General features: G+C 59.7%; 7 protein-coding genes across 7 annotated transcripts; 2 read left to right on the top strand and 5 right to left on the bottom strand.

The window, feature by feature from the left end:
• Positions 1 to 19: 19 nt before the first annotated feature.
• On the top strand, positions 20 to 1,159 carry BXZ73DRAFT_88293 (uncharacterized protein; the record flags this gene model as incomplete). Its single annotated transcript, XM_048024888.1, has 3 exons — positions 20 to 185; positions 243 to 364; positions 419 to 1,159. 3 exons carry the CDS (start codon positions 20 to 22, stop codon positions 1,157 to 1,159), a joined length of 1,029 nt encoding a protein of 342 aa, XP_047880817.1.
• Positions 1,160 to 1,816: 657 nt separating this feature from the next.
• On the top strand, positions 1,817 to 3,202 carry BXZ73DRAFT_98305 (cytochrome P450; the record flags this gene model as incomplete). Its single annotated transcript, XM_048027655.1, has 8 exons — positions 1,817 to 1,874; positions 1,932 to 1,975; positions 2,028 to 2,237; positions 2,298 to 2,739; positions 2,800 to 2,894; positions 2,958 to 2,978; positions 3,050 to 3,061; positions 3,113 to 3,202. The coding sequence occupies 8 exons, from the start codon at positions 1,817 to 1,819 to the stop codon at positions 3,200 to 3,202; spliced, it is 972 nt and encodes a 323-aa protein (XP_047880816.1).
• Positions 3,203 to 3,779: 577 nt separating this feature from the next.
• Positions 3,780 to 5,198, bottom strand: BXZ73DRAFT_98304 (glycoside hydrolase; the record flags this gene model as incomplete). Its single annotated transcript, XM_048027654.1, has 5 exons — positions 3,780 to 4,623; positions 4,674 to 4,837; positions 4,899 to 4,983; positions 5,037 to 5,136; positions 5,183 to 5,198. The coding sequence occupies 5 exons, from the start codon at positions 5,196 to 5,198 to the stop codon at positions 3,780 to 3,782; spliced, it is 1,209 nt and encodes a 402-aa protein (XP_047880815.1).
• Positions 5,199 to 5,875: 677 nt separating this feature from the next.
• On the bottom strand, positions 5,876 to 9,610 carry BXZ73DRAFT_98303 (cysteine proteinase; the record flags this gene model as incomplete). The annotated part of the gene is made up of 5 exons (XM_048027653.1): positions 5,876 to 6,187; positions 6,248 to 8,683; positions 8,904 to 9,018; positions 9,159 to 9,403; positions 9,467 to 9,610. The coding sequence occupies 5 exons, from the start codon at positions 9,608 to 9,610 to the stop codon at positions 5,876 to 5,878; spliced, it is 3,252 nt and encodes a 1,083-aa protein (XP_047880814.1).
• Positions 9,611 to 10,601: 991 nt separating this feature from the next.
• BXZ73DRAFT_98302 (uncharacterized protein) lies at positions 10,602 to 11,909 on the bottom strand (the record flags this gene model as incomplete). Its single annotated transcript, XM_048027652.1, has 2 exons — positions 10,602 to 11,695; positions 11,756 to 11,909. The coding sequence occupies 2 exons, from the start codon at positions 11,907 to 11,909 to the stop codon at positions 10,602 to 10,604; spliced, it is 1,248 nt and encodes a 415-aa protein (XP_047880813.1).
• Positions 11,910 to 13,071: 1,162 nt separating this feature from the next.
• Positions 13,072 to 13,621, bottom strand: BXZ73DRAFT_88290 (mitochondrial F1-F0 ATP synthase subunit F of fungi-domain-containing protein; the record flags this gene model as incomplete). The annotated part of the gene is made up of 3 exons (XM_048024887.1): positions 13,072 to 13,097; positions 13,277 to 13,466; positions 13,550 to 13,621. 3 exons carry the CDS (start codon positions 13,619 to 13,621, stop codon positions 13,072 to 13,074), a joined length of 288 nt encoding a protein of 95 aa, XP_047880812.1.
• A 787-nt stretch (positions 13,622 to 14,408) lies between these two features.
• On the bottom strand, positions 14,409 to 16,514 carry BXZ73DRAFT_42083 (serine hydroxymethyltransferase-domain-containing protein; the record flags this gene model as incomplete). Its single annotated transcript, XM_048018888.1, has 7 exons — positions 14,409 to 14,746; positions 14,807 to 15,041; positions 15,097 to 15,528; positions 15,771 to 15,889; positions 15,991 to 16,195; positions 16,264 to 16,371; positions 16,425 to 16,514. 7 exons carry the CDS (start codon positions 16,512 to 16,514, stop codon positions 14,409 to 14,411), a joined length of 1,527 nt encoding a protein of 508 aa, XP_047880811.1.
• Positions 16,515 to 17,191: the final 677 nt, after the last annotated feature.

The following is a 17,191-nucleotide window of genomic DNA, read 5'->3' as shown; positions in this document are numbered from 1 at the left end:
TGCTTACCGAATCGTCACCATGCACGCCTTCTTTGCTCTCGCTGCTGCTGCTTTTGTGGTGCCTGCAGTGCTTTCTGCCCCCACTGGTGCCTCTCTCGACCCCGCCGTCTTCCTCCAGAACGGCCAAGATGCGCAAGCTCTGAACACAGAATACCTGTCCCTCAACTCCACGGATACCTGCAAAGGCAAGCCCATCTCCTCGTCCTACCTTCAATCTTGTACTTACAGCGTACCTCCTACAGACGGACAGCTGGCATGTATCGACAACTCCATCGCTCACTGCGCGAACTCTACTTGGTCACTGGAGCCGTGCTCCAAGTCTCTTTCCTGCTTCGCCATGCCGTCTCTCAAGGAATCTGGAGTAGTCAGTCTCTGTCTATTCCTTTGGAAATGTCCCCTACCTTACCCTTACACTCAGGTTGTCTCTTGCACGACAAATGCCACTGCCGCTTCCATCATTGAGGCATCAGGTGCCACCGGCGGCGTCTTCGCCAACAGCACCTCCAACTCTGTCGCCCTTCCCTTCGACTGCGACGGCGACGACGAGAGCGATGCCTCCTCCAGCAGTAGCAGCACGACTTCCTCTGTTGCTACTGCCACTGGCAAGGGTGCGTCGACGACCACCGACGCCTCCTCCCTCATCACGGACTCTGCCTCCGCTACCGCGACCGCGACGTCCTCGCACGGCCACAAGCACGCAAAGACAGTGACCGTGACCGTCATCGCCGGCTCCGGGACGGTCACGCTCCCCAGCGAGACCTTCACCCTGAACCCCTCCCAGGCCTCGAGCTTCCTCTCGAGCATCGCGACCGAGTCCGGCGTCTCCATCAGCACCGTCCGTGGCTCTGCGACGTCCTCTGTCGCCGCCTCGGTCACTCGAACTGCCCACTCCACGGTCGCTACCTCGATCGCTGAGACCTCCGGCGCAGCGGAATCGACAATCGTCACCTTCAGCTCCACGAGCACCGACGCCACCGCAAGCGCGATGAGCACGGGCGCCGTCTCCGGCTTCTCGAGTGCGCCCCCAGTCAAAGTCGGCTCAGCAAGCGCGAGCGCGAGCTCCGCGGCCTCTGCGACGTCCGTCCCCGTCATCTCCGTGGGGCCAGTTACGACGATTATACTTGGGAGCGCCAGCACCAAGGCCACTGCGTCCGCCTAGATGGTGGCACGCTCCCTCGTAGCGGACCCATCGTCGTCCTCACGCACATCCGTGGCTCCTATTCACACATTTTACGTCCCCACGACGAGCCACGCCACATCCACCACCTACCCCTTCACCCATTCGACTGGTTCGGACTCACGTTTCTCCCTTGTATCGACAGCTCGCCCATACTCTGTAGCATAGCCAGCTAGACGCACTCACTATCGTGTATAATTCACTTGCTTGCCATCTGGAAACGGTCCATGGAGTGTGCGGATGCGGTAACCTTGATCAAGCATGGTATCGGGACGGGACGCTCTCGACGATAGTCATTTCCTGTACTCGCGCCCGTTCAGGTTCGCGAGTGCCCCGGAGAGGCCGTAGGTGAAGTGCATGGGCGTCTGCCAGGAATTGCGAAATCAGCAATTTCGGTGCGAACTCAAGTACTCATGCTTGTTCTCCAACAGGACCCGCCCTCTATCAGCCCCACAATGTTGCTCTCTGCTGCGCCATGCATTTCCTCTCTCCCAGCTCGATCCCCGTGGCCCTCACAACATGCGGGACGCTGCTCCTTGGAGCTGCCGGCACTGTGCTCTACCGCCTCTTTCTCTAATCTCTGTCCACCCGTTAGTGCGCTTTCCGAGACCTAGATTTGCTTCAGCGACATGGTGGTACATGACCTACTACGAAGTCTTCAAAGGTGGCGCGTTCGTCGACCATCTCTGGGTTCTCCGTGAGCGATATGGCACGTATCTTCTCTCCCTCATTCTTGCGCTGTGCTCACGCGCAGAGCGCGCTGCACCAGGTCCTGTGGCCCGTGTTGGCCCTAATCAAGTCTGTTTTGCGCATATATGCGCCTCCCCTTACCAACTATCTGTGTATCTAGCTGCACTTCAACAGTCCCGAGGCGTACGATGGAATCTACACCCGCGGCTCGCAGTTCATAAAGGATCCACGGACATACAAAGCTTTCCATCAGGACGACGCGTCGTTGTACATCATCGACCAGCGCGAGATCAAGACTCGACGGGACATCCTGAAGCCGCTCTTCTCGCGGCGAACGATCTTCCAGCCCGAGCATGTCATACAGGCAAAGGTGCGTGCCCGTGTTCTCATGTCCTGTGTTCCCGTGTTCAAGACGCCTTCCCTTGCACAGGTCAACAAACTGCTCGCTAAGCTCGCGGACGACGTCGCCATGCATACTCCCGTGAACATGCGCCTCGCGTGCCAGTCCACGGCGCAGGAGCTCATCTACGACTCCGCGGCCGGCTTTGCACACCAGACTATCGTCAGCTCCGAGACCTCAGCCCCTCTTTTTCTCCTCCTCGTTCACTTACCATGGATCTTCTGGGTCATCGTCTACGGCTCAAAGCTCGTCGCCGCGCTCCGGGGGAACCACAAGGGGGCGATCTGCAATTTGTTTGCCAAGCTCAAAAGCAAGATCGAGGACATGCCGAGGGATCTGCCGCTCCTTGAGAAGGAAGGCCAAGAGACGGTCTTCCACCACTTGATGAAGCCACACCCGGAGAAGGGCCAGTACGAGATTCCGCTGGTCAAGGCACTGTTCGAGGAGGCGGTCACCCTCGTCGTCGCGGGCAGTGAGTCGATCGCGACCCAGGCGAGCATGTGCGTCGCGCATGTCTGCAGTGACCCGGCAGTCTATACGATCGAGGATGAAGGAGAGGCTGCGGGGGGCGTGGCCGGATATCGACGCCCCTGTGCGCCGGAGGTGCTCCAGAAGCTGCCTTACTTGGTGCGTACCTTCGACTCTTATCCGTATCGTGGCGCTGAGTTCCACGACGGGCCTTTGCTTCAGACAGCAGTCATCAAAGAGATGGTGCATCTTGTTAATGGTGTGGTGTGCCCTCCGCCTCGTATAATTGGGCCCATCGACGTCATTATTTCAAGGTCCCTGCCGGTGTGAGTTCTTTCTATCAACGTTCTCACCGTGCGTGTTGAAGGTCTCTGCAGACAGCAGCGGCGATGGCCTCGTCGTTCGTACACCTCGAATCGGCCATCTTCCTCGACCCCGGCCTTCAAGCCGGAGCGTTGGCTCAATAAGGACACCATCAATATCGATCACTACCTGGCCACGTTCTCCAAGGGTCCTCGAATCTGTTGATTTCATTGGGAGTTCCACTAATTGGTCTCATAGGTTCGGATGGGCCGAACTATACCTCATGCTTGGCTACACGTTCCACAAGATGTATTTGGAACTATATAAAACGAGGTACGCTGCACGCCCGGGTTGCGTCTGCATGTCTGACATGACCTATTCGTGTCAATTCACTCCTGTGTACAACCAAGCTCCTCACTGCATGCTCAAACCCTGCATGGATTGAACACGGGACGAGGTGGCGCACTCCTCGGATCTACGCACGGTGAATATCGTGTGCAAATTATACAATCACTTCCCCCTTCCGTCCATGTATCTAGCTGTCTTGTCGTGCGGGTATCAAAAGCTTGTGTCTCGCTCAGCGTCCATGCTTATCCGGTGTTGAAGAAAGTGAACTCCGTAACGCATAAACCACGTCAATACTCTACACCAGGCAAATCACCTCTTCTACATAGCATTCAAGATTCAGTAGAAGTTCTGCGGCACGGATGACGGTCTCGACGGCCGGTCCCCAGACCCGACTCACGAGCCCTCCGCCCCCACCCCCTTGCTGATTGCATTTATCAAGGTGCCGCCTTTATCCCCCGCTGCCTCGAAGATCGCAAAGCCCGCCATCCTCTTCTCCTTTACGAACGCCCCCTTCGCCTCAAACGCCCTCGCATCGTCGTACGCCACCAGCACCCCGTCCCCGCCCGTGCCATTCAAATACACCAGCGCCGTCTGCGTGCACTCGTCGAACGCCCCCGTCACGTTCGCGGGCACCGAACCATCCGCGGCGAGGAGCCCGGCATCGACCATCCCGCGGAAGCTCAACATCCCTTGTGCCCAATCCCCGCTCGGCACCGGCGCGCTGCGGTCGTTCGGCGCGTAGAGCGCGAGGGAACCGCTGGCGTCCTTCGCCCCGCCCGCCGCGACGGCAAACGCGTGCCCGTACGAGGGCACGCCGAGCACGAGCTTGTGCGTTGGGATCCCCGCGGCGGTCCACAGCGCGACGGCGGTGTCTGCGGAGGCGTAGGGCGCGGCGGCGGAGTTGTTGGAGGGGGCCGCCGTGCCGTTCGCGAAGCAGGAGTGCAGCGGGGCGTTGGGGCCGGTGGTGTTGGACCAGGTGGGGCCGAAGACGTCGTAGGCGAGGACGGAGACGTAGTCGAGCACGTCTGCAAAGCCGGCGAGCGAGCAGTTGGTGGAAGGCTTGCCGGAGGCGTCGTGCCAAGGCGCGGCGGGCGCCGAGGCGGCGAGCGTGACTTCGGTCAAGGGGATCTCATCCAGCTCACCGCGAAGCGTGCGGAGGAAGGCAAGCAGGTTCGCCGTGTCGTTCGCGGCGTTGGTGTTGTTCGGCCACGCGTCGGCGTCGTTGGGAAACTCCCATCTATCGCTGGGGAGTGAGGATAAAGAGCGTACGGAGTATGTTGGACTTACACGATGTCAAACCCGCAGTAATTTCTGAAGTTCGATCGGCGGTCGCGGACAAATTTGGATGCGAGAGATTTGGCAAAATCGGCGCCGCTGTCATTTGTTGCGACGAGAGTGGAGAAGTGCTCTGAACCGGCCCACCCTCCTATTGACAAGAGTGGAACCGTATGCTGTTCAAAGGGAGGGTGTCTAAGAACATGGTCGAGAAAGTAGGAACCTGATGAGGCTCACGTTGCTTGTTGCGGCATCTACAAACTCCCAGAACATCGTCTCGTTGGTAATTACAACGGGGTTTGAGGAATCGTCGGTGGTAGCCCTAAAGGTATACGTATGAGGGCGAACTTGGAAACGCTAGATGATTGGACTCACGCTGCGTAATACGATGCGTGGGTGTACTTCTTCCAGTCAATCTCACTGATTGGAAGGCTATCGTTGTGGTCCGGGTTGTAGTAAAGCCAAGAGACGGAGACTGCAGATGAGTTGTCGGCTCGTTGAGCGGGTCTTCTGTCACCCACAGACGGAAAGGCCCATGCGGCAGAAAGCCCCAGGAGTGGTGCAAGGAAACTACGGAAGAGGTGCATCAGGAAGAACTTGGGAAGAGGAGGGAAAACAAGTGCTGAGGTCACAAGTACGTTGGGGAGCAGCGATTTATACGTACTCGCTATCCCGTTCACTTTTGTGCATCCAATTGTCGATGTTCAATTGTATCTCGCCAGATTTCGAACGCAATAGCAACCACCGGTTTCAGACCGATGCAACACTGTAACAAAACCATTAATGATGAGCATCCTCGACAAATGAAGAAGGCAGAGATAAAGCGTACGCATCGTCATCCTATGGAGAGGGCACTGCATGACTGTTTGGAATGATAGGAACACTTCTTCCAGCGTACTGAGACTGTCTCCACTCCGGATCTGAGACATCACACAATCAATAGACGGAGACGCACTACGGTACGATACAGGTATAAGCGTACAGATGCGGTTTTATCACTCTAGCAAGCGCGCTGTGTCCATAGGATATAACTTAAGGGTTACTATATATTGCTGTTAGGGTACTGCTGCTCGGGAGGTATGGACGCCTGCAGGCGTCTATAGGATATAACGTGGAAGGGGTTCAAGTCTGTCATGGTGACGGATGAATGACGAAAGAAGAAGAGGGTAGAGGTGGCAAGAAAGGTCAAAAGCAAGGGAGAGTGCAGAAAGCGCTTATATGCGCTCATACATGCAGATGTACGCTTTCGCCTTGAGGACCTCTTCGAGGGTAGTGAGCCGGACGGTAGTGTCGCTGATGTACGCCCATCGCCGGACGGCCTGGGTGTCAGACGTCTGACTGGAATGGGTCTCCATTGGAGGAGGAGGAGGAAGGGGCTTCTCCACCTCGGGTGGCGTACCGAGGGCAGGGAGGGGAGGGGAGACGGGTGTCGGTGCAGGTGTCGGTGCAGGTGTCGGAGTCGGAGTCGAGGCTGATGCAGATACAGAGTTGGGCAGAGCCGTGTACGCGACGTAGTGGCCACCCAGCTGCAGTGGGACGGATATCAGTGCCCAGTTCATATGCGTATAGAAGCACGGATGACATACCATGTTGCCGATGTGCACCACGACGGCGTACAGTCGGTACACGCACTTTTCCTGACCCTCCGACTTCGTCTTTTCCCGCTCTTTCTCCTTCGCCTCCGACACGCAGTCCCCTCTCCGCGGCGCGAGGAACGGCGCGAGGTCGAGGTACTCCGGGAACGCGACAAATTCGTCCAGCTTCTTGAAGCTCCCGGCGAGCGAAACCGTGTGCATCCTGCCCGTCTGCTGGAAGCGCTTGAGGTGGATGACGAGCACCGGTGGCGGCGTGCTGATCAGGTAACGCTTGTACATCCGTCGCGGTACAACCTGTTTCGACCGCGGCACCTGCTTGTCCTGCACGCGCCGGGACGCGCTTTGCCGCGGAGAAGCCAATGGGCCGGGCAGCCTCTCCACCGACGACCGTGGGGACGCGGAGGGCGATGCAGATGGCGAGTTATCAGAGAAGGATGTCGCGGCCGAGGTGTCGCTCGCGGTGTCGTCGTACTCATCCTCGGAGCTCGAGCCCCCGCTCTCGTCGGGGCCGTCCTTTTTGTGCTTCCGCTTGTGTCGCCGGGCTTTAGGCGTGAGCAATGACTCGTTGGAGAGGGAGAGGCCAATGACGGCGCGCGTTGATGACCATGTCTTCGTGTTGTTGACGGCCTGCTGGTCAACCTCGGTGGTGGATATCTGAGGGATGGGGAGGCCGCCGAACGTGCCAGGGTGAAGAGGAGACATAACGCTATCCTGGCGATAGGGATGCTTGACAGATGTCGGAGAAGGGGCGGTGGTGATGGTGGTAGGGGCAGAGGAGACGGATGTAGCGTCATCAGGCCTCGTGGAAGGATCGGTGACAGTGGTAGACACTTGGGAGGTGGACGCGGGCGACACACGACCGCTATCTGTGCTTGAAGAGGAGCCGCTAGGCGCACCGTTCAACCCGGGAGGCTTCACAGGCCCCGCATTTGATCCCTTCGCCGCACTCCGTGACCCAGAGGAGTCGCTGTCGTCCTCGTCTTCCCCCTCCGTGTCCGAGTCGTCCTCGGGGATGATCTCGCCGTTTTCCCTCACGCGAGGCTTGTACGTCCCATTCGCCACCTTCCAACACCGATGACAGCCAACCATGTTTTCGCCATCCAGGACCTCGACCGCGGTGAACATCCGCAAGCACTCCTCGATTCCGGGCAGATGCCCTAGCTTCGCCCACAAAGCTTGTGTCGCGACAGCGGCTGAGTTTGCGGCGGCGGGAGATGCGCCTATGCTCGAGCCTGAGATGACTTGGTGCAAGAGGGATAAAGGGTTGCCCGTCACTGGGTGCACATCCGCGAGTATACGACGAAGATACGCGAGTTCCTGCTCTGAGATCTTCTGCGGTACCAGGGGCTTGGTGAGAGTCTCGTTACGATAATGATTCTGCTTGAATGGCGTCGCCGAGGATCGGCGCGATGTCGACTGACGAAGGGGTGAGAGGACGCGTGGCGAATTGGGGGTGGGAGAAGCCATGCTGGCTCGGCTGATGTCAACTACTTCGCCGAGGTCGGGGGTACTGGGTGAAGGTCCACGAGGGGAGCGAGGCTCAACGCGGTTCTTGGGCTCAGTCTTTCGTCCGCGATCACTTGTGCGACTGGGAGGTCTGGAGTCCTTGTCGCGTCCGGCGAGCTTCATCGATACGCTGATCCTCCGCGCGAGCTTCCCCCACGGGTCGTCCTTCGAACCTTTGCCCTTTGACTCGGGGACAACTGGCTCTGCATCTACCTTCATCCAATCCTCTGACCTCCGAACACCAGCCTCCTCTCCGCGATCATCCTCTGGTCTATCGGCTTCGTCTTCCGTTGCACCGGGTGTTGGTGTTGGCGTGATCCCGTTTCCTTCCAACGCACCCAGCACATCCAACTCTTCCCCATCGTCGCCAGGATGGTCGAAGCTCCTCCGTCGTGGGTCGACATTTTCCGGCGGCTCTTCTTCGTGGGGTGCCGTATCGGTGCTGCGTCGAACCGGACTCGCTGGTACAGATGACGCACGTGGGCCGCTACGGAAGAACCCTCGAGTTCGCGACGCGCTCAACGGCCCGTTGTCGTTGACGGCGTTAGAAGACGGCGGTCGTATACGGAGCTTGCGGGCGATCTTCTTGAAACGGTCGCGCTTCCGCCGATCCTTCGCGTAGTCCTCGGGCTTGATGCTCAGGCTGAGGTCGTTGAAGTCTTCATGCGTGATGGAGATCTTCTTGCACTTCTCGCAGACGAGAATGCTGGCGAGCTGTCCGCCGAAGAGCATGTCGACGAACGACACCAGCTTGTCTTCATCCGTGGGTGGTAAATACTCGTGGCTTGGCGATACGGCGGCATCGGATGGGGAGGATGTAACGGCGACAGGCAATGGGGAAGATGAAGGCGATACATCGTTATCGAGATGCTTGCGCTTCCCTTTGGTCTTCGGTGGAGGAGGCTGACGTTTCTTGATTATCTGGCATACCCGTCAGCATATTGTCCACAGGAGAGCATGATCAAACTATTGCAACGGTCCTGACAAAGTCGGGCCGAAACAGCGCATACAGCGCTCTCGGAAGCCGTGTATGCGCGTAATTTCCCCGACGTCCGCCCAGAAGCAGCCAGAGATGAGCCAGGGCGGGCCGGAGCAGGGCGCCATGACCACGCCACAATCGCAAATGACAAGAGACACTCACATCCAGCTCTTCCATGCGCATGGCGTCTAGCATGTGCCGTAGGAACTCGTGCGCGTCCTGCTGCCGGAAGTCGAGGTATTGGTCATACTTACGTCCAATCGTCGTCAGAATCTCCCTGAAAACAGTACGGTGATCAGTACTATGTCATTTGAGCGCATTGGCTAGCGAGGCAGAGCAATGGGTGATGGCAGCCACCTCGGCATCATACAGTGCGAGTAGGGGGGACGGGGGACAACGCAAGTGTCAATCACTTACTTCGGGCTCATGCTCTCTTTCCTTCTCGCGTCCTGGATGGTCCACGCCTTCTGCAAAACAGTGACAAAGATGTCGCCGAGCGGCATGCCATCCGTCCGTTCGAGCTCGTTGGGGCCACCGAGGCCGTGGCCGTTGGTGAGCTGGGGCGATCTCCGCGCCAACACGGACGGGCCCTGGGCGGGTTGCATGAATGCAGGGAGGTCGTGGAAGTACACGAGATCGCGCAGTGCGGGCGTAGCGATGAGCTGTGTTCGATGGCGGTGAGCAGCCGTGCGCAAACGGAGAGGTGGGAGGGGAGATGGACGTACGCCCTGGAGAGTCGAGTTCATGAAGCATGTGTTGCCGTGGTTGATGAGTCCGGGCGGGAGCATGATGTCTTTCTCGTCCTCCTCGCGTCGCTTGCGTTCCCAGTAGAGGTCCTGGGGCGTCGGTTTGCTCTTGCCCTTGATCATGGCTTGGGGTGCGAGAGAGCGGCGGGAAAGTGCGGCAAGCGATTATTATAGCAGATGCGCAGCGGGGGGCACAGGTGAAGTGCAAATCAGGCAAAGAGGCGCAGTATAGCAGAGAAGAAGAGAGCGGAGGTAAAGGCGCGGACAGAGCCGACGTGGCGGCCACGTCGTCGCAGGCGACGGCGAGCGGTGGGGGTGTGGAGGGGAGTGGTAAGGGCTTTGACGATGGACCATCTCGCGCTTGGACGGATTCCGCCTCAGGAACGGCACGCTTCTTCCGATTTCCCACATCTGTGGCTTCGCGTCGTCTTCCCACGACTCGACGCCCATTCATCGCCCATTCGCATTCTCTCCATTGTCCTCGCAGCCGCATTGTGCGCTCCTACCGCCGTTTGGCCAAAAACATCTTCGCTCAAACCGAGATAATAATGCTACGAACAAGTGGCTCTCATCACGTGCACAGCGACGATCACCACGGATAAGCTCGGCTCGGTGTATGAACCGGCACGAACGCTGGAGCACGAGCGAACCCAGACTGACTGAAATCTGCCATTTCCACTTACTGGATCGCCGCCATATTAAGGCCATACTCTCTATCTTCACCACTGTGTCCGTGTTGTTCCATAGACTTTCCATCAACGCCATTCAAATTCGGCTGGCAGCCTCATACCATGCACGGACGCCAGAAACAGCATCCTCGGCAAAACAAAGGCCCAATTCACGCGATACGTGTATGAATAACCACCCCTCGCAAGGAGACGTGCATTCGTTCGAAAAGCTATAAGCTACAGGAAGGTAGCAAGGACGCGCCAGAGCACTTCGGAGCGCCATAAACTAACGGTAGAGGTGATCGATAGCAGCCCGTGCGCCTCGCGCAGCCTGCTGGCAATGTCCGCGAGTCACGCAGTGTGCATAGTATGTGCGTGTGTCCATGTCCATATCCATCCTCCCCGTCCGTCCGCCGTGCCCAGCTACTCTACCGTCCACAACACGCTTAGAGGCGGCGGCGCACGAAACGCAGGCCGCGGCGGCGCTCGGCACCAGTGTCGTCCGTCGCGGAGGCGGCGTCAGAGGAAGCGACACCAGTCGCGGCGGCGGAGTCCGTAGCGACACCGGTCGCAGCGGCGTCGGTGCCCGCCGCAGAGTCGGTCGCGGCAGCGGTGTCGGTCGCACCCGCGCCAGCCGAGACGGTCACCGTGACTGTGACGGTCGGGGCGCCAGTCGCAGCGGCATTGGGTGCCACAGAGTCGGTGGCCGCGGCGGAGTCGGTGGCTGCTGCAGAGTCGGTGGCCGCTGCGGAGTCGGTAGCCGCTGCAGAGTCGGTGGCCGCTGCAGAGTCGGTGGCCGCTGCGGAGTCGGTAGCCGCCGCGGTGCCCGTGGCTGCCGCTGAATCGCTCGCTGCAGCGCTGGTGTTACTGCCCTTCTTGCCGCCCTTCGCACCTTTCGCGCCCTTGGCACCCTTTGCGCCCTTCGCAGGCTTCGCGCCCTTAGCACCTTTGGTGTGCTTCTTGCCAGTCGCGGTAGAGGTCGCGGCGGAGTCGGTGGCCGCCGCGGTGCCAGTGGCAGCCGCAGTGTCGGTCGCGGCCGCGGAATCGGTGGCAGCCGCGGTGTCGGTCGCGGCGGCAGAGTCGGTGGCCAGGGAGTCCGTGGCCGCCGCGGTGCCAGTGGCGGCGGCAGAGTCCGTGGCCAGGGAGTCCGTGGCAGCGGCTGTGTCGGTGGCAATGGAATCGGTGGCCGCGACAGAGTCGGTGGCTGCCGCTGTGTCGGTGGCAAGGGAGGAGGTGATCGCGGTGCCAGTGACCGAGCCAGTGTCGGTGGCAGCGGCCGAGTCGGTGGCCGCCGCAGAGTCGGTGGCCGCGGCCGAGCCCGACGCAGCGCCGTCGCCGCCCTTGCCATCGACGCCGCCAGACACGCCCGCGGCGGTCATGCGCGCGGCGGCGTCGGCCGCGGTGTCGCACGTGAGACTCGTGCCGGCCTTGTTGACGAGCGGGAGGGCGAAGCACGACGTGCCCGCGGTGCACTCGGAGACCTTGAAGGCGCCGTCCACGCACTGGGCGAAGTTGCCCTGGACGCAAGCCTGGTCGCTGCCTGAATCGAGGAGAACGGTGGTTAGAATCGATAGGAAAGGAAATCGTGAATGACACGAACCGGTGCAGCTCGAGGTCGCGGTGAGGGAAGCAAACTGGACGTTGAGCTTCTGAGCGTCGAGCGCGTTTTGCTTTTGGAAGTCGGCGGGGGCAGCGCGCGCGACGGACGCGATGGCGAGGATGGCGAAGGCGGTGAGCTTGGAGGAGGAGAACATGATGGATGACTAAGCGTGGGCGTGTCGATCAACGAGAGTGTGGGGGAAAGAATGTGTTCCTGAAGGACTCTTGGAAGGAAAGCGTCGAGTATAGCGGACGAAGAAATGAACGAAAAACGAGGAAGTGGTCGTGGAAGGAGCACCGGGCTCGAAGATGTGGGATGGGAACAAGGAGATGTTCTGGCTGGTGGAGGGCGGGGAGGGGACTTATATGCCTCGTCGCGAAAGTCGCATCTGGGGTGGCTTCCTGCGAACAAATGGCGATCGTGTGGGCGGGAATGCGCAGTAGCGACAGGGCGTGGGGGCGTTGCCAGCCCCGTTGTCGAGCACCGACATCTCTGTGGAGCTGGTGGGGCCTGGTCCCGTCCCTATCCGCTCTGCACCGCACCCCACCGGTGGTGTCGGCCGTGGTGGGGTGCGGTGCAGAGCGGATGAGGATGCGGCCAGCGCAGGTGCACGTACACGTTTGGCATCGGGCCCACGCCGCCACCGTTACACCCTTATGGAATTTTTCCGACTCCGGGTTTTCCTCGTACCTTGAACGCTCCTTCGAAACGTGCGACCGCTCCCTCGTAGCGGCTTCCTGCACCAAGAACGACGGGGCGCCGTTCAAACTCCAGATCGCCATTTCAGATGTGCATGCCCACCTGGCTACTGTCACGGAGCGCTGGCCACCATCAGCTTCAATTTGAGGCTGCAGCGACCGTCCCGTGTGATGATGAACGCAAGTGCCGAAAGATCCACTTGATGCGTGTGCTCGGTGAGCGAGGCAGTGGCGCCGCTATGGCGCCAGTTTCCCTGTGCAAACTGCACAGCAGGTCAATCACGACTGAGTGCCTTGCAAACGGCCCATACTTACGTTTGATCTTCGGAATCCTGCGGTGCCACAATAACGCACGCATACAAACGGTTTTGGAGCTGATTCAGAGTGAGAGGTGACCGCCACTCGGCGCTGTGGTGTTATAAATACCCCTGCACGAAACGGGGGGTGCCTCCGCTTCAAGTTTCAAGTATTGGCCTTGATCTGGACGTACGTCGTAATCCGACACGGTGCACGAACGGGGATGGGCGATGGGCAAGGTGACTTCATCCGTCCTACACAGCGTCCATCTATGTCTACCCCCCCTCCATCCGCACTGAGTCGCGACGCACACACCGACCTCTAGTGGGCGTGGTTCTTGTGGTGCTCTGCAACGCGCGCACATCCAATCAGTTCTCCCGCTCTGACCGCCCAGGGAAGATCGACACTCACTGAGGTGCACTAAACCCGCAAAAACCGCAGACACCCAACCCCGCACAGTACGCAGACCCGTCAGCACCCTCCCCTGAACGCGCACGCGTGCGGACGACGGCAAGACGGTACGCACTCTGGTAGTCGATCGTGTACCCGATGCCAAAGAGGCCGAGGATGAGGCCGAGGAGCGGCTTGCCCGACGCGTTCTTGCCGTTGAAGAACCGCGCCTTGATGCCTCCGGACGCGCTCGTCGCCGAGGAGCCCTTGGGCAGCTTTGAGTAGAAGTTCACGAGCGGGGCGAGCCCGGCGCCGGAGCCTGACGACTGTCGGACCGCGCCGTTCGTCAGAGAGAGGTTACGGGCGGGCCAAAGCAGGGCTGCCAGCGCGACGACGTTTTCAGACTCACGAGCATAGACGGCGTGGCGACTTTGGGCGGGACGAGACCGCCGAGTTGGCGGCGAATGAGTGAGGCGTGCATGATGTGAGGAAGGCGCGACCCGGCGTGCGAGACGAAGAGGGAGGATGAGCAGAGGTGGGGAGGCCGTCCGCGCCTGCGAGCTCACCGTCGCCTGTCCCGCCGCACGTGTCCCGCAAACTTCCGATCCGAGAGAAGCGCCAGATCTTAGGCGCCTCCAACCTCTTCCAACGGCACCCCAAAACCAACGGTCACGCCCGAGAGTGATTGGCCAGCGGACTATCACGTACAAAAGAAGTTTGACAAGCCTCAAGGTCCGCAATCTTTGCAGTCTACGAAGAAGGCTCGCTCAACGCTCAGCGCTCAGCGCTCATTAGAGCTGTTTGGAAAGTTACGATAGTGCACCGTAGTAATCGTGAGTTGGCGCGTTGGAGTCCTTGCTCCATGCGACTGTTCGCGGGTGTTTGGCCAGCGGGCCGACATGCCGTGGAGTGGTGGAGACACCGAAGTGGCGTCAGGTTCGTGCACTATAGTGCATTTCCAAACAGCTCTATTACCGGTACCCAGGGCACTAGCACTTCGGTAGCACGATCTGTCTGACGGGCAACGTAAAAAGATCGTTGTTGCGACGTCGGACGCATGCAAAAATGTACAAGTGTGCTGCGAGACCGTGCGTGATAGAGTGGAATCTACTAATACAATGCAAGAGCAGCGCCCCAGAGATGTTGAACGTCTGGGAGGGCGGGGTGCTGTTGAACGCCCGCGCCCGTTTTACCTCAGCAGTCCTCTAAACGTGGATGATTATGATACAAATGATTTCCCCAACCCAACATGCGCCCACGCTGCACGCCTAGTCCTCCTCGATCCCAGCGGGGCGGACGAGCGTCGAGACGTCGACACCCGGCAGCGGCCACTTGCGCGCGAACTCGCGCACCTCGCCGCCAAGTGCCTTGACCTGCGCCGCGCCGACCTTGCCCTCCTCGGGCGTGGTCGCCACCCGGACGAAGTCCTTGAGCAACTTCGAGCCAGCCTCCTTCTGGAGCACGTCCGCGAGCTGCACCGCGCGGTGCAGGAAGGAAGCGACCACCTTCATGTCCTCCTCCGTCATGTCGCGCGACGTGAGCGCCGACGTACCCAGCCGGATACCGCCCGGCACCTGTGCGGACGCGTCACCAGACACTGCGTTTTCTGAGCAAAACCGGCAATGATCAGCGGGGTGGGAGTAAGACAGTGAACAGCATGACCCACTATTGATGGTGATGCCAACAAGATCGCAAAGCTTCTCGAGCTTGCTCCCGGTCAGACGGAGCGGGCGAAGGTCCCAGAGCACGAGGTGGTTGTCCGTTCCTGAGGTCTGGAGCTTGTAGCCGTAGTTCACGAGCTCGGAGCCGAGCGTCGAGGCGTTCGCGATGACCTGCTTCGCGTATTCCTTCCATGTGGGCTGGCACGCTTGATGGAGGGCCGTCGCGATACCGGCAATGGTCTGCGAAGCATTCCCTCAGGGTGATTGATGATGAGGGAGTGGAGCATATACATACGTTGTTGTGGGGACCGCCCTGACACGCGGGGAATACCGCATCGTTGACGCGCTTCTCGAGATCCTTCGTCCTCTCGGTGTCCTTCCTGAAAAAGATCAGACCTGCACGAGGACCGCGGAGCGTCTTGTGGGTTGTCGTAGTGACGACATCACAGTACTGGAAGGGGTCCGCGAGCTCACCCGCGGCGACGAGGCCGGAGGTGTGTGCAATGTCCGCCATCAGGTACGCGCCGTGCTCGTCAGCGATCTCGCGGAGCGTCTTGTAGTCCCAGTCACGGGGGTAAGCAGAGGCACCGCAGATGAGAAGACGCGGCTTGTAAATCTTTGCCAGCGACTTGACACCGGGGTAGTCGATGAGCTGAGTCGCAGGGTCCAAGCCATAAGGAAGCGACTGGAAGTAGATGGACGACGCGGTCATCTTCTTCTTCGCGGTCTGTACCGAGTCCATAGTCAGTAAAGACCCTGATATCACGCCGCATGATAGAAGGTGGAAGAATATAATGACAAGACCTCATCGTGAATGTAAGACTGAGACATTCACGTGACTTCATTGCGGAACGCGTCACTGCGGAAGACACGGAGTCCCGGAAACATGGTCCGCAACGCCTCTACTCGACCCAGCAGTGTACCGCGTGACAGACAAGACAGCGCACGGAAAAGAGAAATGACACATACGTAGTACCCATGCGTCAAGTGGCCACCATCTGGGAGGCCAAGGCCCATAAGACGGTCCTGGGGCTGGATGAGCGCAGTGAGCGCGGCGAAGCTGCATACAACGCGTCCCGTCAGTATCCCTACGCGCGCGAGGCCGAACAAGAAAGCCAACGCACTTTGCAGTCTGTAAGCGATACATGCGGCGTTAGCGGCGTCGTACGAGGTGGGTGAGGCGGGTTACGTACACTGCCGGAGTAAGGCTGCACGTTCACCCCCCACTGAGCGGGGTCGAGGTGGAACGCCTGGAGGGCACGCTTCTGGCAGAGAATCTCGAGCTCGTCGACGTACTCGTTGCCGCCATAGTAGCGCGCGTTGGGGAGACCTTCCGAGTACTTGTTGGTCAGGATCGAGCCGTTGGCCTCCATCGTTGCCCGGGACGTCAGGTTCTGCGCAAACGGGCAGAGATAAGCTTCGCAAGCACGCATGAGCTCAACGAGCATGCAGCGCGGCGCACCTCGGACGCGATGAGCTCGAGCCCAGAGAACTGCCGCCAGGTCTCCTTGTCGATGATGTTCTGCACCTCGGGGTCGATCTCCGCGAGGGGAGCATAGAGCACCTTGTTCTGTACATGCTCATCAGTATCGGTCGCCACCGCGCGCAGAAAAGAAAACTCACGTATGCGGGTGTGCTGGCCATCGTTCTGTACAGTGGGGCGATGCGGGGGAGCGCAGGGGAGCGAATGGGGCGAGAGAGGAGACGGAGCATTGGAAAAATTCGGCGGCGCTGGTGCTATAAAGCAAGTCACTTATTGGCCCACTTTGACTGATTCGACAGCCCGGAATAGGTCACGTGCGGCGCGTCTTGACTCGATCGCTTGAGGCCTTGCTCGCACCATCCCATCGTTCCGCCGATTCCCCGCCAGCGCCGTGCACCGACCGCGTAGCTCGGTCCTCGGTGCGCAGGCGTTCAGTGCAAACGTCGTCTATGCATGGATCATGTCCAGATTCGAGCAGTATTCCGAGCAGAGACACGACGATGTGTAACTAAGTTGACGCAGGCTCGTACGCAAGTCTGCCCCCACATGGCCCTTTGCCCGGCGAATCGGAGGGGAAAGTTTCGTACGATCCGATGGGCGCACGACCTCTCTGCGCGATGAGGACGGATTGTGCCTGGCACGAAAGTCGAGACTGGCAGGTCACGCGCGCTGCAGCTCAAGACGAGCTTGCGGCGTGCCCGGAACCGATGCGGTACACGTACTCAGGTCAAACGTTCGCGGCCACGACACCCGCGAGGGACCCCAACATCTCCGTGGCGAGTCCGGCGGGAGGCAGCCATGCTTGCATAGATGGATGGAAGCGAATGTGCGCAGGAGCGAGCACGTCGGCGTGCACCCTTCATTTGGATACACATCCTAGGGAAGGAAACCGCGCTCATGCAAGCGT

The sequence above is a fragment of the Epithele typhae genome (assembly GCF_022376455.1).
Source record: "Epithele typhae strain CBS 203.58 chromosome Unknown BXZ73scaffold_7, whole genome shotgun sequence".
Classification (NCBI taxonomy): domain Eukaryota; kingdom Fungi; phylum Basidiomycota; class Agaricomycetes; order Polyporales; family Epitheliaceae; genus Epithele; species Epithele typhae.
The sequence above is the reverse complement of the archived record's forward strand: the minus strand, read 5'-3'. Positions and strand labels throughout refer to the sequence as shown.